Below are 23,544 nucleotides of genomic sequence, written 5' to 3'. Positions count from 1 at the left end.
GATCCCATGCCACTATTTCGAAGAAAAGCAGGGGAGTTATCCCTGGTGGCCTGGCCAATATTTATCACTGAAAACAGATTTTCTGGTCATCATCACATTGCTGTTTGTGGGAGTTTGCTGTGTGCAAATTGGCTGCTGCATTTCCCACATTACAACAGTGACTACACTCCAAAAGTACGTCATTGGTTGTAAAGCGCTTTGGGACGTCCGGTGGTCGTGAAAGGCGCTATATAAATGCAAGTCTTTCTTTCATAACAAAAACATCATCTTGCTACTGCCGATGTATGTAATGGCTTTAACTATTAAGCATTCAATACTTTTTATTTTGAGGCCTAGTGATTCTATTCAATCATTAAATACTTACACAACATTCATTTTATAATAAAAATTTAAATGAACATTTTCTTTGAAAGGAAATTGATTTTTTGCTGAGAAATTTCACAAATGGTTTTTACCTTTTTCACCATCCTGTTCATTTGATATTTTCTTCAAGTCAATGAAATGAGTTCCTATGGCAACATCATTAACATTCCCTTCATCCCACACCTGAATTTTGACTCGACGGCAGAGTGGTGGAAACATTTCTTTGAAAATTATCTGTTCATTCCAGACAGGTTCAGCACTGCTTTTCTGCACAGCTGTTCGGCCCTGACGACCAGACGAAAACAGTAAAGCCAAAATGAGAGTCTTTGTCATGAACAGAGTGGAGGGAAGAAATCATTCTATTCCAACAACTTTCACATCACTGGCTAGGTTCAACATTTGGAATCTGGATTTAGATTCAGCTGCAATCTCATTCAAATCCATACGACAGCAGCTACAACAGAATGTCTATGAACATATTTTCATGGTCTATTGAAGGAATACAAATTGCTACATTAGCCAGAAATACATGACTGAAACAGATTAAGTGCCATCCAGTAAAAGTACTTGAGTGGGCGATTGGCCACTCCGATTATTTTGGAAAAATCCAACATTGGCAACTAGAGCCCAACAATGGTAGGCATGTTATCATTGTAACTCAGTGGCATGTGTCCACTTCTGTCGGTTTTATGGATTACTGTATTTTTATTTGACAATACAGTGGGGAATGGTATATGTTGGATCCTTGGGGATTTAATATGAGAGAATACATATGTGCCCAATCCCTAGTGACATAGTTGTGGCCATGCAGCTCAGGGGGGCCTGACTTTCAATTATACAAATCAGGGCCCTACACCAGTGGGAGGAACCCAATGCAATCTTGAAGGGACCACTGCAGACCATTCTACAAACTTTTGTTTTTTATTCATGAATGCTCCTCCTGGCCTCACATAACTCTTCCGCTCTGTTGGCAGTCTGTCCTACCCACCAACACCATCCCCCCGCCCAACCCCCTACACTTTAACATTGAACTTCCGGCTCTGCTCCCGATGTCAGCCCACGGTGAAAGTCACCTCTGTGGTTACCAAGCCAAGGCCCTGAAGATTTATCACAGATGAGAATTTGCAGATTCTCCAGTGTAGAGGTAGATGAACAACATCTTTTTGAATAGAATTATTAACTTTGTCCATTTCTCTGCCATTTACTGAGGGAACTGTTACATTCTGTCGGCCTTTTCCATTGATTCAGGTGAATGTTAAAGATCCCATAGTATTATAACAATACCACCAAAAAATTAGTACGGTAATCTAATGGCAATTTATGGGATGTCACTGGTACAGAGCAGCAATGGCTGCTTTGCTTGCTTACATAACAATACTTATTGCATTTCAAAGTAATTCAATGTTTGGTTGTAATAAGATGAACTATATTACAATACTGGCAGATCTCCAGACATTGTCTACTGTACGTCACAGGATGCACTGTTGTTGTTGTAAGGATAGGAATACTAACTCCCACGCCTCATCTACATGGTCAGTCTCCCACCTGAACCTGGCAGGCTGGGAGTGGCATTTTAGGCAGCAGGAGGCCACCACTGAAGACCAAAAGGAACAGTCCCCAGTAGTGAGGTAAGTGGTTAGGAGGAGAGTTGTGAAGGTGTTACTGTCAGGGGAGGGGGAGGGAAGCCCGGGGCAGGGGAGGTCCAAGATTTTCTTGTGGGGTCCAAAGGAGCACTCCTGCAACTCCTGACCCACAAGGAAACAAAAACATTTGAAAACGAATTTGCCTTTCTGGACATCTTCTGAGCTGGTGGGGAAGCTAACCTAACCAAAATGTTACCAGAGCTCCAAGGGTGAGGAGAGATTACATAAACTAGGCTTGTATTCCCTGGAATGTAGAAGGTTAAAGGGTGATTTGATTGAGGTTTTTAGGATTTTGAATGGAATTGATAGTGTAGAGGGAGCAGAACATTTTCTGTTGGTAGAAGTGTCTAGGACAAGGGGACATAATCTTAAAATCAGAGCCTGGCCTTTCAGGAGAGAAGTTAGAAAACAATTCTGCACGAAAATGGTAGAAGTGTGGAACTCTTTCCCACAAATGCAGCTAGCAAACTAATCATTTTAAATCTGAATTTGATAGATCTTTGCTAGCCATGAATATAAAAGGATATGGATGGAGTGGAGGCAGGTGGATGGAGTTAAGATTTAGATCAGCCACAATCTCATTGAATGATGGAACAAGCTCGAGGGGCTGAATGGCCTATTCCTCTCCTATGTCCCTCAGCTGTGATGGCTATCCGTGCTGGCTTTGGATCAAAATTGCAGGTGATCTGCATAGTTAAAGAGGGGCTCCGTTGCCTTCCAGCGTGTGTTTCCAGATTGCCTGCTCAAAAGAGCAGAATAAAATTACAACCCGCGGGATCGGAGAGTGCAAGTCACTACAGTCATTTTAGCTCCCCACCTGCCCGGTTTCCGCCTGCTAGGTAGGGTTAAAATTGGCCCTCACATTTTGTAACAAATAACATGTAACATAATAAAAGGCAAGACACCTAGGCCTAATTAATAAAGTTATTTGGCATCTGTCTCAAATAAACTGCTTCAAGTCACAATCACTTTGGTGAAGTCGCAGATTGGTGCAATAAAAGTGCTAATAAACAGAAAAATAATTTTAAAGGGAATACCCTTTGACCAGAAAAGGTGACGATGACATATGGATCCACAAAGTCCTTGTTATCTTTCATAAATGCTTTTGTTACATTTGCCATGATGCTGGAGTTCATCGTCGGAAGTCCCTGAGCTTTGTAAATTTTGACAAAAAAGCTTGCCCAAGGTCTTTCAGTTGGAAACCCCATTGGAATGAGCAGATTCCTATTACAGACCAAAAATTGCACTGTAAATACAAATTCAACATCTTTTACATTTTTTTTAAGGAGCGAACATTAACTGAACCAAAAAGCAATTTTAAAAAATTGAAATACAGGGGAGTTAGGTGACACAGTGACCTTTCACCTCTGGAACCGAGGATCAACTCCAGCTCAGAATGATGGAATGAGAATCTCCTCAGTGTGCTAGCTGCAAGGGTCCTCTGTGAAATGAGTTTGACAGTCTCTCAATCCCATTCCAGTGGTCTTGGGCCTACAGCACAGAACTGCCCCAAATGCAAACCCTCAGTAGCAATCTCACTGACAGATCTAATGTTGATTGGTGGAGGAAAAGCAAAAAATAGCACATAGGTGCTCTTCTCAGGTGGAGTAGAGGAAACGTCACTCTGCATCTAACTGTGCTACACCTGAGCTGGCAAGCTTGTTGCCTGAATTGGAAATTGTTTCATTCAATGGCGCTTAAGTTATCACCGTGAGCATAGTATTTTTAAATTAAAATACAGATTCACTATCTTTAGAAAAAAACATTAATTTGGTTGAAAAACAAATACTTTTCAAGATGCATTGGAGGGCAGGAAAAAGAGTGGGAGAGCTATAGTGATAGGGGATTCAATTGTAAGGGGACTAGATAGACATTTCTGTGGCTGCAACCGAGACTCCAGGATGGTATGTTGCCTCCCTGGTGCAAGGGTCAAAGATGTCTCGGAGCAGGTGCAGGACATTTTGAAGGGGGAGGATAAACAGCCAGTTGTCGTGGTGCATATAGGTACCAATGATATAGGTAAAAAACGGGATGAGGTCCTACAAGCTGAGCTTAGGGAGCTAGGAGTTAAATTAAAAAGTAGGACATCAAAGGTAGTAATCTCAGGATTGCTACCAGTGTCACGTGCTAGTCAGAGTAGGAATTTCAGGACAGCTAAGATGAATACGTGGCTTGAGGAGTGGTGCAGGAGGGAGGGATTCAAATTCCTGGGACATTGGACCGGTTCTGGGGGAGGTGGGACCAGTACAAACCGGACGGTCTGCACCTGGGCAGGACCGGAACCAATGTCCTAGGGGGAGTGTTTGTTAGTGCTGCTGGGGAGGGGGTTGAATTAATATGGCAGGGGAATGGTAACCTATGCAGGGAGACAAAGGGAAGTAAAATGGGGGCAGAAGCAAAAGATAGAAAGAAGAAAAGTAAAAGTGGAGGGCAGAGAAACCCAAGGCAAAAATCAAAAAGGGCCACATTACAGCAAAATTCTAAAGGGACAAAGTGTGTTAAAAAGACAAGCCTGAGGGCTCTGTGCCTCAATGTGAGGAGTATTCTAATAAGGAGGACAAATTAATTGTGCAGGCAGCTATTAATGAATAAGATATAATTGGGATTACGGAGACATGGCTCCAGGGTGACCAAGGCTGGAAACTCAATATCCAGGGGTATTCAACATTCAGGAAGGATAGACTGGTTAAAGAGGAAATTAACGCAATAGTAAGGAAGGACATTAGCTTGGATGATGTGGAATCTGTATGGGTAGAGCTGCGGAATGCCAAAGGGCAGAAAACGCTAGTGGAAGTTGTGTACAGACCACCAAACAATAGTAGTGAGGTTGGGGGCAGCATCAAACAAGAAATTAGCGATACGTGCAATAAAGGTACAGCAGTTGAGGATGTAACTAGTAGAGTGGACAAAGGAGAACCAGTGGATGTGATGTATTTGGACTTTCAAAAGGTTTTTGGCAAGGACCCACACAAGAGATTAGTGTGCAAAATTAATGCACATGGTATTGGGGGTAATGTCTTGATGTGGATAGAGAACTGGTTGGCAGACAGGAAGCAGAGAGTCAGGATAAATGGGTCCTTCTCAGAATGGCAGGCAGTGACTAGTGGGGTGCCGCAGGGCTCAGTGCTGGGACCCGAGCTCTTTACAATACACATCAATGATTTAGATGAAGGAATTGAGTGTAATATCTCCAAGTTTGCAGATGACACTAAGCTGGGTGGCAGTGTGAGCTGTGAGGAGGATGCTAAGAGGCTGCAAGGTGACTTGGACAGGTTAGGTGAGTGGGCAAATGCATGGCAGATGCAGTATAATGTGGATAAATGTGAGGTTATCCACTTTGGTGGCAAAAACATGAAGGCAGAATATTATCTGAATGGCGGCAGATTGGCAAAAGGGGAGGTGCAACGAGACCTGGCTGTCATGTTACATCAGTCATTGAAAGTTGGCATGCATGTACAGCAGGCGGTGAAGAAGGCAAATGGCATGTTGGCCTTCATACCTAAGGGATTTGAGTATAGGAGCTGGGAGGTCTTACTACAGTTGTACAGGGCCTAGGTGAGGCCCAACCTGGAATATTGTGTTCAGTTTTGGTCTCCTAATCTGAGGAAGGACGTTCTTGCTATTGAGGGAATGCAGCGAAGGTTCACCAGACTGATTCCTGGGATGGCAGGACTGACATATGAGGAGAAACTGGATCGACTGGGCCTGTATTCACTGGAGTTTAGAAGGATGAGAGGGGATCTCATAGAAACATATAAAATTCTGACGGGACTGGACAGGTTAGATGCAGGAAGAATGTTCCCGATGTTGGGGAAGTCCAGAACCAGGGGTCACAGTCTAAGGATAAGGAGTAAGCCATTTAGGACCGAGATGAGGCGAAACCTCTTCACTCAGAGAGTTGTTAACCTGTGGAATTCTCTACCGCAGAGAGTTGTTGATGCCAGTTCGTTAGATATATTCAAGAGGGAGTTAGATATGGCCCTGACTTTTAAAGGGATCAAGGGATATGGAGAGAAAGCAGCAAAGGGGTACTGAGGTGAATGATCTTATTGAATGGTAGTGCAGGCTCAAAGGCCGAATGGTCTACTCCTGCACCTATTTTCTATATTTCTATGTTTCTATGTAAATGTTCACACGAATAAATAGTAAGGACACGTTTTATGCTTACATTGAAAAGTCTCACATTTTACCTATTAAAAAGTCACCATGAATAAAATGTTACTTTATAATCCAAGAGCACATAGGTTTAAATAGAAAATTCTGGAAATGCACAAAAGATCTATAAACACCTGAATACAAAACAGTAAGTTAACATTTCAGATGTACACTTCAGCAGGACTGTTTTAACAAGGGGACAATGGATAAAACTCTAAGGGCTGGAAATTGGCCAGCCTTGTACCTGTTTTTTCGGCGTTATTTTGCCGTTTTTGACGTAAAATGATGATCAGCTAAATTGGCCAAAGTCTTGCGCCAGCAGTTTTGAAATATCGCTGAAAAGCGGACCGCCAGCGTGCAAGACAAAAAAAAGAGCTATCGCTTTAAATTGGCTGTTTGGCGCACCCGTATTCTGGGTGAGAAAAAACGCCCAAGAAAAGCCTGCGTTGCAGCCCCAAAAACAGCAGTACATATGAAGACTTGCAAAAAAGGTAAGCTAAATTTTTTATTGTTTAATTCTTTTTCAGCGATTCGCTAGATAAATGTCTTGTGAATGTTTTGTGATTTTTTATTTTTTGTTTTTTGCAATTTTTTTGTGTTTTCCCCCCTCCCAGGGCCTGTCTTTTAGCCTCGGACTAAAGATGGCAAGGACCGCGGTTTCCGCCGTGAATCCTCATGCAATGCCGATTTTTACCGCTGGGCGCATTTTTTAGCCAATTTCAGGCCTTTAAAAAAATAGCGGAGTGATTAGCGGTATTTCTGGCAAAAAATGCAAAAAAAATACCGCTATCACCAAAAGATTAATTTTTAGCCCTAAGCCATCTTTTCCTGTTTACAGATGCTGCCTGCCCTGCTATGTATTGCCAGCTTTATCTGGGGGGCTTTATAAATTTCAGATTTTCTGCAGTTTTTTTCTTTCTTTTTAATTGCATAAGGATTTGAAGTTGAACACAACTTTGTTCATTCTGTGGAAAAGCAGGTGCCGGTAATGGAGGATGGCTGCAGCAGGGCCACTGGGAGAGGAGGAGGTGTAGGCTGGTACTTTGTGTGGGGATCCCCTATTGGTACACAGCCAGCAGGATGGTCTGCACTCCTGCACTCCACCTGCCTTTCTTCTGCCACATTCCCGGGACACAGCAACCTTCTCCGCTTTCCCAGGTTTTCAATGATTCCCTCCCCTTCAATATTCTGCTGCTGCCATTTATAGCTCCTCTGGACGCATCTTTGATTTCTTTTCTTGTCCCATTACCACCCCTCCTTTGCCTTGCCCCTTTTGTCATTTAATCTCTCCTGCCTTCACCTTATCAGAGACCTTTCCTTTTGTTCTCCCCTCCCTTCCCCTCCCCTCGTTCCTTTGCTCCGTACATGCAGCTTCTTCCAGTTCTGACAAAAGGCCACCGACCTGAAACATTAACTCTAATACTCTCTCCACAGATGCTGCCTGACCTGCTGAACATTTCCGGCATTTTCAGGTTTTTTTAATTACAACTTTGTTTTTGTTCGATTTGCTCAAAAGGAATGAAAGCCGTACTTTTCAATGTCTTCCACAGCACCTTCACTGGTTTTCTGAGGAGGTCGCATGCTATCTCCTTTCCCAGTAACAGAAATGTCACATTTAAGGTAACCTTTCACCCCTGTCATGATATCACTGGGGTCAGTAAGAGGTGCCCACTTGTGAATGAACTGATGGCCTGAAGCAAAGGCAAGAAAAAAAGTGAATTCAGTTTGCTCATTTTCATTCATTTTTTTTAAATTATGAATAAGCACAGTCAGAACTGCATGTTTGTTGTATTGCTGCAATTACTGCAGCACTCTAGCAGGTCACGGGGGCAATTAGAATAAGGTTGTTGGTCAAGACCATGGATAGCACATAAACAAACAGCTCCAGGTTTATTGGTAACTCTGGAAAAACCTCTTCCCTTTACCTTTCTGAGCAAAAAAGCCTTCAAAGTGCCATTATGCTCTTTGCAACATTACAATTATGAGTTAAAGCTTTTGAAAAAATGTAAACTACTAAATGAAGCCAATTGAGAGCTGAAAATAAACTTTGCAAGACAACTTTATGATTCATAAGCAGATTGTTTGATGGTTCCATGGCCTCATAGGTCTGGTGCAGTAAATGATTCCATCTGTGTCTTACTCAATCTTTATTATCTCAAACACCCTCACCACACCCAGCACCACACAACCACCTGAGCTCTGAAATAGGCATTAGAGAATTTTGAGTGCAGGTCACAGGTATGAGATAACTTGTTTATCAGTAGGCTGCAGTAAAGTCAGTTACTTATTCATCACCATTATTTTTACTCTTTGTTTCTAACCTATTTCATTCCCCCCAGGGCCATGCACTGTTCCCGAACCAAGGGAACATAACATTTAACGAACTGACTCAGTTTTCAATGTATTTTCACCACTGATGATTCTTGCCTTGGTGGGTTGCAACACTTTATAATTAGGCCAGTGATCCTTTGCCCATTTCAAAAAAAGAACAGGGAGTTCTCCTGATGCCCCATGGCAACATCCCCCCGTTAACCAACATCAACAAAATCAAATCAATTAATAATTTGGGCTGAATTTTCCCCGCGGACAGTTTCGCCACCGGGGTAAGGTCAGGCAGGACTTCCACCCACCACCCTGACCCCCTACCCATTTTCCTGGATCGGGGCTGGTAATCTATACAGGGTGGTCATCCAGTGGCATCTCTGCCACCGAGAGGGAGCCTGCTGCTGCCAGGAAGCAAAATTCAACAGATGGATACCTTAGACATTCCCTGCAACAGAAGAAGAGGAAATCATAGGTACATAAGAACATAAGAAATAGGAGCAGGGGTAGGCCATTTGGCCCCTCGAGCCTGCTCCGCCATTTAATACAATCATGGCTGATTTGACCTGGGTTCAGCTCCACTCCCCTGCCCGCTCCCCATAATCCTTCACTCCCTTATCATTCAAAAATCTGTCTATCTCCACCTTAAATTTATTCAATGATCCAGCCTCCACAGCTCTCTGGGGCAGAGAATTCCACAGATTTATAACCCGCAGAGAAGAAATTCCTCCTCGTCTCAGTTCTAAATGGGCGACCCCTTATTCTTAAACTATGCCCCCTAGTTCTAGATTTGCCCATTAGTGGAAACACCTTTCTGCATCTACCTTGTTAAGCCCCCTCAGTATCTTACATGTTTCAATAAGATGCCCTCTCATTCTTTTAAACTCCAATAAGTATAGGGGCAGAAGAGATCCAAAGATTAACTTTTAAATTTCAGTAAAGGATCTCAGTGAACCAATTGGCTGGGAAGAGGTTAAGAAGCCTCTCCCTCTAAATGGGGGTGGGGAGGAGGAAAAAAGTGTGCATTCCACCCTCGTAATGCCTTCTCTCTCGTGGTGTTCCCTGGGGTTGGTAGTGACAGTAGAGAGGAACATTGGACAGGGCTGCATGCCCTGCCTCTCTCTCACTTACAGGCAGACTCAGGCTGATTACTTTCCTGCGGGAAGGAGAGAGGCAAATTCAAGTTGACGATGGCAAAGATGGGGATGTGGTGATGGGCCTCTTCTGATTTTCCTTCATTTTACCCCACTGTACCGCCTAATTTCAGGTAATACAGCAGAGGAAAATACAGCCCTTCATCTAACCGCTGTCATGTTTGCCAATGTAACAATCACAGCAAAGCCAAATCTCACTGCGCGTGAAGCACTTTGGATTTGTTTGCGAGAGGCTACATACAAATGCAAGTTTTTCTTTTTTCTCTTTCAAGAGGTCTACTCGGTAAGCTGGATAGATATCACTGTGAGTTCCTCAATAAAGCCCAGCCCAGTGAAATTAGTCACATCTCAGGAATTAAACCATCATCCTGAACTGGGTAGACGCAGGGGGCAAATTCTTCCATGACAGCACAAAATTCAGCATCTTTGTAGGAAACAAACAGCTTGTTAAGACAGAAGAATAACACAGAAGGTGCACAAGGAATTATATTGAGAACTTAGATCACAGCAGTTTAGAGAAATACGCAAGAAAATATTCAGAATTAAATCTGAGTATTGCAATGGAAGGATTTACATTGGCAATATGAGTTAGACTCTCTTTCACAAACGATGCACATTCACAACTATATCATTTATAATTTCTTATTTCAAATGCTGCACATCAAAATTCTTTCATAAAATCCAAAATAATGATATATGTTAAGGAGAAACTTGCTAGTAACTTAAATTCTGTACAAAATGCAAGGGCAGAGTTTCCTGTGTCTGGCACTGGATTGACCGGCACCGTGAACGTCGGAATATCGGGCGAGTCCGAACACAACATCCCATTTCCACCAGGTGTGCACTCCGACACGTCCAGCTTTCCAATATTCAGTGCGCCCATGCGATCCAGTGTGCCCAGGAGGAGACCAGGAAAACCTCCATATAGCTTCGAATTAACAACAATTGAATGTACCTGGTTCATTGTAAACTGTTCCCACATCCAGTTTAAAATCTCCAATCAGCGTTCCACGGATCAGTTTGGAATGCAAGACCTGCACAATTACATCAGCGTTTAGAAAAATAGCAAATGAGCGAAATGGTTTACTGAAAAGCTCGGCATTTCATAGTGAAATGTTAAGATGGATAAAAATAGGGCATTCCCAAACTTTGATCAGTTCATCTGCTGGTAGTTCCTTACTCTTGTAATAAAGGTAAACTTTCAGTTTGGAACTTGGCCCCTTTTTCTCAAAAAAGTGAGATAAATTTTCATGAATGGAATTCATTATATGACTTCCTTAATATGTCCCTATTTCATTAAATAACAGTTTGTTTCTATAGTTATGATGTTGCTATTACTACTTAAAAATAATCCTTTTATTATTAAATGCACTGTATGGTATGATGCTGAACCACAGGCCCCGGTTGTAAAGGGGGCGGGTGCGGTGCGCATGAGCCACAAGTGGGAGTCGAACCCGGGGAGTCCGGGGACCTGGAGGACTGGATGATCATAAAGGTGGGGCCTTATTTGAATAAATGTTCCCGATGTCCCACCGAGCCTGACCAGATCCACTGCCTGGCTAGTGGGCAAGAGTGGGAGTTTGGCGGCAGGAAGGCCCAGCTGGTGGGGATCTGGGGGCATTTTCTAGCCGCAATCAGGATGACTATGGGAGGGGGTAGGGCCGGGGCAAGAGAGGCCCAAAGCTTCTTTGTGAGGCCTGGAGGAGCACTCTTGCTACTCCTGACCTACAAGGACACCTAAAATATCCAGGCTCCCAACAGGTTTGCCTTATGGGAATGCCATCATTGGACCCGATCTGCATATTTAAAGGGGGGGTGGGGTTAAGTGACTAATCTAATTGTCACTGGCACCCAGCCGCCCACCCCCAGGCTAATTTCCACCAGTTGTGTGGGGGCGGGCGGTGGGGGGGGGAGCAGTTAGAATCGGAGCCACTAAGACCAAGAAGTTTCCAGTTCAGTCCTTGGTCTGTGGTGAGTTAGCAGATCTTGTCCGAATTTGCAGTAGGGGCACCACAATTGGTTTTGATATTCGTATGCTAAAGATCAGCTAGATTTCCCACTTCTGATCATTATTCACAATTCAGACCAACAGTGGGCATGTGTCAACAGTTAGATCAAGCTGCAATAACTCCCATAGCTGAGTATTCTCCTGACATTCCCTACCCAGGTCTACACAGGAAGAATGGCCACTTGATGAAGTACCGAAGCTCTCTTTTTTTTCCTCTTTGTCTATAATGGCAGCTGGTCATTACTACGCCATTCACACCATATCCAGACTAACCTTTTTCTACCTTCTGTCATTATCATTTCAATTTGGCCCATCATCTCTTTTGCCTCTCTAATCTCTCCTGCCTTCTGCACAATCACAGACCTTCTCTTTTGTTCTTTCTTCCCCTCCCCCTTTCAGTGTTTAAGAATGTGCTCTTTTTGAACTTTCGGCAGTTCTGACGAAGGGTCGTCGACCCGAAACGTTAACTCTGTTTTTCTCTCCACTGATGCTGCCTGACCCGCTGAGATTTCCAGCATTTTGTGTTTTTATTTCAGATTCCAGCATCTGCAGTATTTTACTTTTGTAAAGCACCATCTCTTCCTATAGAGTTACAGAAGGGCTTCTTTTTTCTTTTTAACTGCAATAAAAAGCGATTGTGTGTGGCCTGAGCATTGTACAGTCTTCCTATCTAGCACTGTATTTGTCAAGTATCTAGCCAGAAAGTTTCCTCTACCAATCCCAATCTACACAACACTTAGATAAAATCTATAGCAGCAGAAATGATTAATAGTTCTTTAAAGAATGTAAAAACCCAGGGAGACATTTCCTCTGTGCACTGCATAATCATCAAACCTGTTCTATTATGCATAGTTCACAAAGGAGTTTTTCTCCTGCCCTAGATTCTATGGGGTAAGGTCTTGATTTTGTGCGATATTGTAAAACGGGTGATAGCTAATCGGCAGCCCATTTTACATCACTCTTCTTCTTCTTCTTCTTCTATCATATGGTAGTAGCAAAGCAAATCAAACATCAATATCCAAGGTGGATATCCAGGCCAGAGCTTCCCATGTAACATCATGGATATCTTGTAGGCTGCCTGCGGATTTACTCTGAGGGCGGTGCTCAATGATGTGCTCCAGGGTCTGATTACGAGCTCCACAATCGCATAATGGGAATTCCTTGATCTTCCACCTATGGAGAAGTTGGCAGCATCTACCATAACCGGTTCTGAGGCAGTTGATGGTTGTCCACTCTTTGCGACGAAGGTTTGATCCTACAGGTTGTACTGTGGGATCCTCTATAAGGAATCCATTCTGTATGTCGCAGTTCTTCCAAGCATTTTGCCATTGGTCATCAAGGCTGAGGGGGGATTACTGAAGGTCTTCGGCGATGGTCCAATATGTCCTTCTAGATTTGAGACGGGTTGGTGGTAGGTTGTTCAAATCGGCCTGGATCAGCATGTCTTTGCTGGTGTCGTAGTTGCATTCTCTGGAGACTGCGTATTCGCGGCATAGGCGTGGTGGCGCGATGTTTGATCACTCTTTCTAAAGAGTGTTTTACATCACTCATTGTAGTCAATGGAAATAACAATCGAGCGTGATGTAAAGGGCTGCCATTTTATATTATCCCTGTTTGTTTAAATCACGGTGACAACATTTCTACTTTTGGACGATAAACTTTTTTCAAACCAACTTCTCCTTTCCTAAATTGTAATACAATTCAGTTATAGTACACTGGACGGGTAAAACTTTATATCATCTTTATCTGATCATTTACAAAATGTAATTTAAAGTTGTGTATCATAATACGATTACTTACTGAAAGATTAATGATTCTGTCGAACAATATCTCTGCTGGACCAAAGTAATCAAACACAAAGTACTGCAAAGATAGAATGAATAAGTAATTAATCACGGTAACTATTTTATGCAGTTTGATTGTTCAGGGCAACACCAACAAAGAGATAACAGGCGCAGCTGTGTATTAACCTGAACAAGTAGGGCATCAGAGAAAGGAGCTTTGATGGGCCAATTGACCTTTTCTCCCTTGATTGTTCTTAGGTTATAAACGTGGACTTGCTTTCTATAGAAATGTAACCAAAAGCTCTTTGCTTTACTAGCTATATGGCAAAGCAATTGCTAAGTTGTTTAAACAGGCTGCTTTCTTTGAGAGTTCTGGGTAATTATACTGGGAATATAATTCAAGTAAAAGGTAACTAATAATGCCACACATTTAGGTGTAACCTCAGTGATTTTTTAAAAAGCTAAATACTATTTGACATTGCTGCTGTCTAAATATCCTCATCAATAAACAAACTGTTTATTATGACTGACCTTTAGGATGTGTGTGAAAGACATGAGCACAGATGCAAAATGTTCAATTAGCAGTGGAAGTTTCTGCATTCTTTCAGAAACAAAGATACAGGGAACATATGTTTTAATAAGTTATAACAACAATAAACAGCTGAGGAAAAGAAAGAAAAGAAAGACTTGGATTTATATAGTGTCTTTCATAACCACCAGACGTCTCAAAGCACTTTATAGCCAATGAAGTACTTTTTGGAGTGTAGTCACTGTTGTAATGTGGGAAAGTTGGAATATCAATTTATATTTACTTCTACACACAACCAATTTATATTTTGCGAGTTTTATAGCTTCTCTACAAAATAAAATGGAAATCAATATCACAACTGCCATCACCTTTAATCTTCCATTTCACTTATCAGAGAATGCAGCTGAGATTATATGTATTTTGCTATTGTCCTTTTACTATTCCCAATTCTAAAAAGGTAATTTGTTGCAGAATAGTTTCATCTTCCCATTCCACAGGGGGGGAGGTGTGGGGGAGGGGGTGTTGCAGGGGGTGGAACAGGCCGGATAACCAACTTCCAGTCCTCCGACTATGTCACTCTATTACTCTGGTATGCAGGAATGTCCAGATAGCTGCTCCATGGAATCTTCCATCCATCCCTATGGGAGAAGAACTGATCTTCACTCAGTAATTTCTGGGCTGAATTTTCAGGCCTCCCATCCACTGGAAACAGAATGGGAGTGATACAAAAATGGAGTGCAAGAACTTACCGTCCTGTTGCTGCCGTCCCTTCGAGTAAACGGCCTAAATGGCTGACTGAAGAGGGCACCCTAGCGGACTGCAATATTTAAATCAGGGTCCGATAACATCAGTGTAAACCCAGTGCCATTTTTAGGTTTAACTCGGTGGAGCATGGGCCATGCAAACTCCACCTGCTATCAGCTGGAAGCTGGACAGATGAGGACCCAGAAAGACAAATTGTTCTTGACATTTGTGGAGTTGAGAAGAGGGCAGTAGTGCTCCTCCAGATTGCACAAACCCAGCAAGGGCCACTGCCACTATAGTTCTCCCTTCCGCCTCCCTCCCACCCGCAGATCGGGGCCCCAACTAGTAACCGACCGGACAACCTGATCTTGCGCGGTCCCGAGTTTGGCATACTGCCCTGATGCTCAGTTTCCTCTATACAGACCAGGCCTTCTGATGGGACCAGAATCATAGAATCATAGAAAGTTACAGCACGGAAGGAGGCCATTTCAGCCCATCGTGTCTGTGCCGGCCGACCAAGAGCTATCCAGCCTAATCCCACTTTCCAGCTCTAGGTCCGTAGCCCTGTAGGTTACGGCACTTCAAGTGCACATCCAAGTACTTTTTAAATGTGGTGAGGGTTTCTACCTCTACCACCCTTTCAGGCAGTGAGTTCCAATCCCTCACAACTCTCTGCATGAAGAAATTTCCCTCAAATCCCCTCTAAACCTTCTACCAATTACTTTAAATCTATGCCCCCTGGTTTTTTCCCCCTCAGTAAAGGGAAATAGGTCCTTTCTATCCACTTTATCTAGGCCCATCATAATTTTATACATCTCAATAAGGTCTCCGCTCATCCTTCTCTGTTCCAAGGAAACAAACGCAGCCTCTCCAATCTTTGCTCATAGCTAAGATTCTCTACTCCCGGCAACATCCTCGTAAATCTCCTCTGTATCCTCTCTAGTGCATTTTTCCAATAATGTGGTGACCAGGACTGCACGCAGTACTCTCGCCTAACTAGTGTTTTATATAGTTCAAGCGTAACCCCCCTGCTCTTGTATTCTATGCCGCGGCTAATAAAGGCAAGCATTCCGTATGCCTTCTTAAACATCTTATCTATCTGGCGTGCTACCTTCAGGGATCTGTGAACCTACAACTCCAAGGTCCTTTTGTTCCTTTACACTTTCCAGTGTCCTAACATTTAATGTGTATTCCCTTTCCTTGTTAGCCCTCCCCAAATGCATTCTCTCATACTTCTCCAGATTGAATTCATTTGCCACTGTTCTGCCCACCTGACCAGTTTATTGATATCTTCCTGATATCGAACCGTATAAGATTATGAGGGGGCTTGACAAGGTGGATGCAGAGAGGATGTTTCCACTGATGGAGGAGACTATAACTAGAGGGCATGATCTTAGAATAAGGGGCCGCCCATTTAAAACAGTGATGAGGAGAAATTTCTTCTCTCAGAGGGTTGTAAATCTGTGGAATTCGCTGCCTCAGAGAGCTATGGAAGCTGGGACATTGAATAAATTTAAGACAGAAATAGACAGTTTCTTAAACAATATGGAGATAAGGGGTTATGGGGAGCGGGTGAGGAAGTGGAGCTGAGTCCATGATCAGATCAGCCATGATCTTATTGAATGGCGGAGCAGGCTCGAGGGGCCGTATGGCCTACTCCTGTTCCTATTTCTTATGTTCTTATTATGTTCTTATGTTCCTACAGTCTACAGCCGCCTTCTTCATTATCAACCACACAGACGATTTTAGTATCATCTGCAAACTTCTTAATCATACCCGCTATATTCAAGTCTAGATCACTGATGTATACCACAACAAGCAAGGGACCTAGTATTGAGCCCTGTGGAATCCCACTGGAAACCGCCTTCCAGTCACAAAAACACCCATCAACCTTTATCCTCTGTCTCCTGCCTTTGAGCCAATTTTGGATCCAACTTGCCACTTTGCGCTTGATCCCATGGACTTTTAATTTGGCAACCATTCTGCCATGTGGAACTTTATCGAAAGCCTTGCTAAAATCCATATACACTACATCAAATACACTACCCTCATCTACCCTCCTTGTTACCTCCCCAAAAAATTCAATTACGTTTGTTAGTCACAACCTTCCCTTAACAAATCCGTGCTGACTATCCTTGATTACTCTGGGCTCAACATCGAGTTCAAAAATTTCAGAGTGTAACCGCTGCCAATCTTTGGCTCCCTTCCCACCCCCCTCCTCCCTCTGAGCCTGTTTCTTTCTTTTTTTTCTCTCCTTGTCTTGCTGGTCGTTATCCCACCATTCACACCTTATCTTGACTAATGTTTTTCTAACTCTTGGCATTACCACTTGAATTTGGGCCATCATCCCTTTTGTCTCTCTAATCTCTCTTGTCTTCTAACCTATCACAGACCTTCCCTTTTGTTCTTTCTTCCCCTCCCCCTTTCAGTGCTTGTTAAGAATCTGTTCTTTTCGAACACTCTCCAGTTCTGATGAAGGGTCATTGGCCCCAAACGTTAACTCTGCTTCCTCTCCACAGATGCTGCCTGATCCGCTGAAATTTCCAGCATTTACTGTTTTTATTCCAGCATCTGCAGTATTTTGTTTTTCTATCCTTGATTAATCCTTTCTAAATGAAGATTGATCCTGTCCCTCAGAATTCTTTTTCCCAGCACCGTGGTTAGGCTGACGGGCCTATAATTACTCAGTCTATCCCTTTCTCCCTTTTTAAACAAAGGTACCACATTTGCAGTCCTCCAGTCCTCCAGCACCACACCTAATGCCAGAGAGGATTGGAAAATGATGGTCAGGGCCTCTGCTGTTTACTCTTTTGCTTCACTTAACAGCCTGAGATACATTTCATCCGGGCCTGGGGATTTATCCACTTTCAAAGCTGCTACACTCCTTAATACTTCCTCTCTCGCTGTTTATTTCATCTAATATTTCCTTCCCTGATAGCAATGTCTGCTTCGCCCCTCTCCTTTGTGAAAACGGACACAAAGTAGTCATTAAGAACCCTACCGACGTCTCCCATCTCCACACACAGATTACCCTTATGATCTCTAATAGGCCTTATCCTTTCTTTAGTTATCCTCTTACTCTAATATATTTATAAAACATCTTTGGATTTTCATTGATTTTACTTGCCAAGAATTTTTCATGCTCTCTCTTTGCTTTCCTAATATCCTTCTTAATTGCACCCCTGCACTTTCTATACTCCTCTAAAGATTCTGCAGTATTTAGCCCTCGGTATAAGACATAAGCCTCCCTTTTTTTCTTTATCCTACCCTGTATGTCCCTAGACATCCAATGGGGCTCTAGATTTGTTGGTCCTACTGCTCTGACACTGATTCACCTTCAAGTAGCTGTTTCCATTCGACTATGGCTAAATCCCATCTAAGCTTAGCAAAATTTGCTTTTCCCCATTTAGAACTTTTATTCCTGGTTTATCCTTGTCCTTTTCCATAACTACCTTAAATCTAACTGAATTATGGTCACTAGCACCAAAATGCGCTCCCACTGATACGGCTTCCACTTGCCCAACTTCATTCCATAACACTAAGTCCAGACCTGCCCCCTCCCTTGTTGGCTAAAAAAGTTCTCCTGAATGCATTTTAGGAATTCCGCACCCTCTATACCCCACCACTCAAACGGCCTTCTCTGGAATGGGACTCAGCGGCTGCCATTTTGGTGGGGGTTATGGTGCAGCGCTGGCCTGGAGATGCAAATATCAGAGTGTGACGTCAGTCGGCATGTATAGCCGACTTAACATCACTAACGGGCATCCAGCCAGTTGCCCGTAGCTGCTCCTGGGGAAAATTCACCCATATGTTTTTTTTATTCGGGATGTTTTCTGAATTGCTATTTGAACCTTGAAAGCCATTCAAAACACTACGATATGTGTGCGCACTAGGTTCGTGCAGCAGAGCAGGTCTCCAATCATCCTGGTTAATCCTTGCCACTGGATAAGGGTCTAGCTCTGTCAAGCCCATGTGGTGGCTGATGTGCAACGGTCACCACACGTTAAAAAAATCCATGCACAGGCATCTTCCACCCCATCAACTGGGGTTCAGGACTGGAACATGGGGTTCTTCATTGAAACATCTGTGAACTCTCGTGGAAGCAAGTCATCCTTGTTCGAGGGACCGCCTGTGACTGGCTGTAAACTATCTTACCCTCAACATGCTAAACCACCATTATTTGTTCACAACAGACGTGTCTTATTGACGAGAGGGATTCAATACTTTTACCTCATTGTAAAAAGGGGCGTTCGTCGCCTCTTTCACTGTTGTTTGCTTTTTTTCATCCCCGACTTCAATTATTACTGTCGGGTCAATATTTTCTCCAACCAGCTGCCGTGCTTCAGTGATCGTAATGGCAATCTGTCAGACACAGGAAACAAGAGTTTTGGTGAACAGTTTTCAAGTTGTATGCGTCAAACAATCATTGAAAAACTACTGGAATCAGTCAATTTGTCCTCTTACCTGGTAGTGTTGAGACTTGCTTTCAGTGGGTTGTATTTTGAAGATTGGTTTTGATCTGTTCAAAATATTTTGTTAAAGAAATGTGATTATATCCATATTTTTGCATCAGTTTTGTAAAGTTAATAAAATACTCAAATCAATAACTACTAACAGTCTGCTCATATCAGAAAACAGTTATTGGGAGGAATATAGTTCTGTGCTCTTCCTGGTTTAAAATCAGCTAGCATTGTTAAGCTCTTCCTTTTTCCACTCCTCACATCATACAGAAGAGAATGCACATTGGGAACATGAAACATGTGTAAGTGATAAAGGGGTCCTATTTTGAATGGGCTGAGGAAATTGTCATGTATGTAACCACAGTGTAACACCACTGTATTACTGTATACACTCAACCTAGATGCACATCTTGACCACAACCTGTGGCTTATGCCTCCAAGTCGCTCTCTCAAGCAGAACGGGGATATGGGAAGGAAGCTCTTGCATGTGTCTATGGTGTAAAAAAAATGCATATGTACCTCTTTGGTAGGAAGTTTGAATTAGAGACAGACCACAAGCCATTAACATCCCGGTTGTCAGACAGCAAGGCTATCAATGCCAACGCATCAGCTCGCATACAGCGATGGGCTCTCACGCTGGCTGCTTATGACTACTCCATCCGACATCGGCCCAGCACTGAAAATTGCACTGACATGCTCAGCAGGCTTCTACTAGCCACCACTGAGGAGGCAGCAGAGCAAAGCGCTGAGATGGTCATGGCTGTCGATGCCTTTGACAGCGCAGGCTCCCCCATCACAGCCCGCCAGATCAAAATCTGGACAAACAGAGATCCACTCCTATCCCTGATTAAGAAATGTGTCCTGACTGGGGATTGGGCGCCCGCACACGGAGCATGCCCTGAGGAGGTCAGACCGTTCCACAGACGGATGGATGAGCTCTCCATCCAAGCCGACTGCCTACTATGGGGCAGCCGGGTAGTTATGCCCCAGAAGGGCAGGGAGGCATTCATCAGGGAACTCCACAGCGAGCACCCAAGTATTGTGCTGATGAAGGCTATTGCCCGGTCACATGCTTGGTGGCCTGGAATTGATTCAGACCTGGAACACTGTGTTCGCAGGTGCACGACGTGTACCCAGCTGGGTAATGCCCCCAGGATGGCCCCGCTCAGCCCGTGGCCCTGGCCCACCAGGCCATGGTTATGCATTCATGTTGAGTACGTGGGCCCGTTCATGGAAAAGATGTTCTTTATTGTGGTAGATGTGTACTCGAAATGGATCGAGTGCATCATTCTGATTTCATGCGCATCATCCACCACCGTGGAAAGCCTACATGTGAGCTTTGCAACCCATGGCTTGCCGGACATCCTGGTTAGTGATAATGGCCCATGTTTCACAAGCTACGAATTCCGAGAGTTATATGTCGGGCAATGGCATCAACCACATCAGGACTGCACCGTTCAAGCCGGCCTCCAATGGCCAGGCGGAACGTGCGCTCCAAATCATTAAGCAAGGTATGCTCAGGATTCAAGGACCCTCCCTATAATGCCGCCTATCGCGTCTCCTGCTGGCCTATAGATCCCGACCACACTCACTCACAGGGGTCCCGCCCGCAGAGCTACTAATGAAACGGACACTCAAAACTCGGTTGTCCCTCATTCACCCAGTCCTGACCGACATAGTTGAGGGCAAGCGCAAGTCACAAAACGAGTACCATGAACGTAATTCGAGGGGGAGATGTATAGAAATAAATGATCCTGTATTCGTCCTCAATCACGCCATGGGGCCCAAATGCCTTAAGGGCACTGTAATTGACAAAGAGGGGAATAGGGTCATCGTGGTAAAACTCAAAAATGGTCAGATATGCCATAAGCATCTGGACCAAGTAAAAAAAAGGTTCAGCATCGACACGGAGGAACCTGAAGAAGACCATGAGATGGAGCTCACAACACCGCTAGTGAACAAGCAACAAGAGCAATCAGAAGAATGCATAGTCCCTGCGGTCAGCCCGGACAGGCCGGAATCACCACAGGTGACAGACACTCACGTCAGTGTCCAACAACCAGAGCCCTAACTGCGGCGCTCCACGAGGGAGCGCAGACCACCTGAAAGACTAAAGACTGATCCCAATAAGATTTTGGGGGGGGGGGGTAGGTGATGTCATGTATGTAACCACAATGTAACACCACTGTATTACTGTATACACTCAACCTAGATGCACACCTTGACCACAATGGGTGAACTTGTGGAAGACACTCCTTACCTGATCACACAGGTATAAAAAGGGAGGTCCCACGCAGGGTCATCGTCTTTGGAGTCCTGTGAATAAAGGGTTAAGGTCACAGAGTGACCTTGTCCCCAGAATGTGCCTCGTGTGGTTTCATGCTGTAGAGTAAGGACTTTACAGAAATGCTCAATCAGGAGTCTGTCAATAGGTGACCCCTTACAGGGAGGACACCCCTACAGTCAAATGGCAAGGAAAAATAACAACCTCTAGATGCAAAGTAAGGAAATACATTTGATAAATATGCATTTGAGTATTAGAAGCAATTGCTCAAAGTAGGGAAACAATTATCGCAAGGAAATGTGGTTCAAAGGTTTGCGAGTTTACCAAACCCTGTCAGTCTCAGCAAGTAATGATCTCAATCTACTAATGGTATCAATTTGCCAGGCATTAAGTACTTGTTTAACTAAACGTTACAAAAATGAGTAGGTAGCAAAAATTTATGGCAGCAATAAATGTACCAAGTACATTTTTATTTTAATTAGTGTGGCAGGTAGTTTAATTTATTGTGAATGCAGGATCTTAAGCTCATGGTACCAAAGTACACACAGAAAATGGCGACTGGACACCAAAGAGTAGATTTTCTGATGGGGGATAGTTTACTCCTTGATGCAAAGCTCACCCAAAGTGAAGTGCTCTGCTTTGCAAGCAATTTAATGAGGTCAGCTCATTATCATAATAACACATGGATCAGGTGCAGATTTGGAGTTTTGTAGGGAGTAGAAAATGGTGGTGTTGAGGAAACATAACCAGATATAAACAATTAAAGGGTAGTTTCAGAATAGGAGACAAGAGGAGCCCTTGTAGCCTTAGAAAAGGTTTGAAAGATATTTCAGCCCGGCAGGCTTAGCTGCAGCTGCAGCTGCGCAGAGAGCTGAGACGTGACAGGCAAAAATGAAGAGAAAGGAAACCTAGCATGCAGACATGAGTCTGCAGGCAAGTGATCAGGCTGCTCAGCACCCAACCTCCTGCTTGATGGCTTCCTAACTGGAGACGATGCTGCAAAGGGTGGTTGTGAGGAAGGTGACCCTATGCCACATCACCATTCATTAAGTCAGCATTGTAACATTTCTGGAAGGAGGTCAAGGCGAGTTGGACAATGCAGCTGGCCCACGCAGTCTCCAGCAGTGACAACTCTGTGGTGCATGTTAGCGGAACGGATCCTTGGGGTAGATGGTACAAGCTATGTAGTTGGTTCTCTACTGATCCAGAGTCCGTGCCAGGTAGATGCACCAATGGCTGCAAATGTGGAATCATAGAAACATGCAGCACAGAAAGGCCAATTGGCACTGGGTCTGGATCATTGAATATATTTAAGGTGGCGATAGACAGATTTTTGAATGATAAGGGAGTCAAGGGTTATGGGGAGCGGGCGGGGAAGTGGAGTTGAGGCCAAGATCAGATCAGCCATGATCTTATTGAATGGCAGAGCAAGCTCGAGGGGCCAAATGGCCTACTTCTGCTCCTATTTCTTATGTTCTCATGACCCATCGTGCCAGTGCCGGCTCTTTCAAAGAGCTATCCAATTAGTTCCGCACCCCTGCTCTTTCCCCAGAGCCCTGCAATTTTTTCTCCTTCAAGTATTTATCCAGTTCCCTTTTGAAAGTTACTATTGAATCTGTTACCATCATTCTTTCAGAGAGTGCATTCAAGATCACAACGATTTCGGATAAAACAAATTCTCCTCCTCTCGCCTCTGGTTCTTTTGGCAATTACCTTCAACGTTCCACCACTGATCTAGATCCCCAGCTATTGGGAGCACCTTGGCAGATGTGCCCAATCTAGTTGGGCTTGGCTGTTGATCACCTTTCACACAGTACCACTGAAAGCAAGACATAATCGGGGCGAGATTAGTCTTCGGCGGGGGTGCAACACAGGCGATAACCAATCGGCAGCCCCTGTCACCTCCAGCCCGATCTTCTGTTTCATAATCGGGGGGGGGCGTAAAACAGGCCACTGATATGGGGGGGGGAACAGGCCACTGATATCGGGGGAGGGGGGGAACAGGCCATTGATAGCGGGGGGAAGGGAACAGGCCATTGATATCGGGGGGGTGGGTAAAATGGGCCGTTGATATCGGGGGGGGGTAAAACGGGCCATT

General features: G+C 43.9%; 1 protein-coding gene across 1 annotated transcript in view; it reads right to left on the bottom strand.

The window, feature by feature from the left end:
• Positions 1–23,544, bottom strand: part of fer1l6 (fer-1 like family member 6) — a 232,082-nt gene that overhangs the window by 186,929 nt on the left and 21,609 nt on the right. Inside the window, exons 4-10 of the mRNA XM_070879557.1 lie at positions 19,167–19,221; positions 18,933–19,064; positions 13,446–13,508; positions 10,593–10,671; positions 7,693–7,852; positions 3,044–3,230; positions 456–648 (exon numbers count right to left, since the gene is read on the bottom strand). Coding sequence (XP_070735658.1) covers positions 456–648; positions 3,044–3,230; positions 7,693–7,852; positions 10,593–10,671; positions 13,446–13,508; positions 18,933–19,064; positions 19,167–19,221 — 869 coding nt within the window. The remainder of the gene's footprint in view (positions 1–455; positions 649–3,043; positions 3,231–7,692; positions 7,853–10,592; positions 10,672–13,445; positions 13,509–18,932; positions 19,065–19,166; positions 19,222–23,544) is intronic.

Source organism: Pristiophorus japonicus, chromosome 1, assembly GCF_044704955.1.
Source record: "Pristiophorus japonicus isolate sPriJap1 chromosome 1, sPriJap1.hap1, whole genome shotgun sequence".
NCBI lineage: Eukaryota > Metazoa > Chordata > Chondrichthyes > Pristiophoridae > Pristiophorus > Pristiophorus japonicus.
Note: the sequence above shows the minus strand (reverse complement) of the source record. Positions and strands in the feature narration are given on the sequence as shown.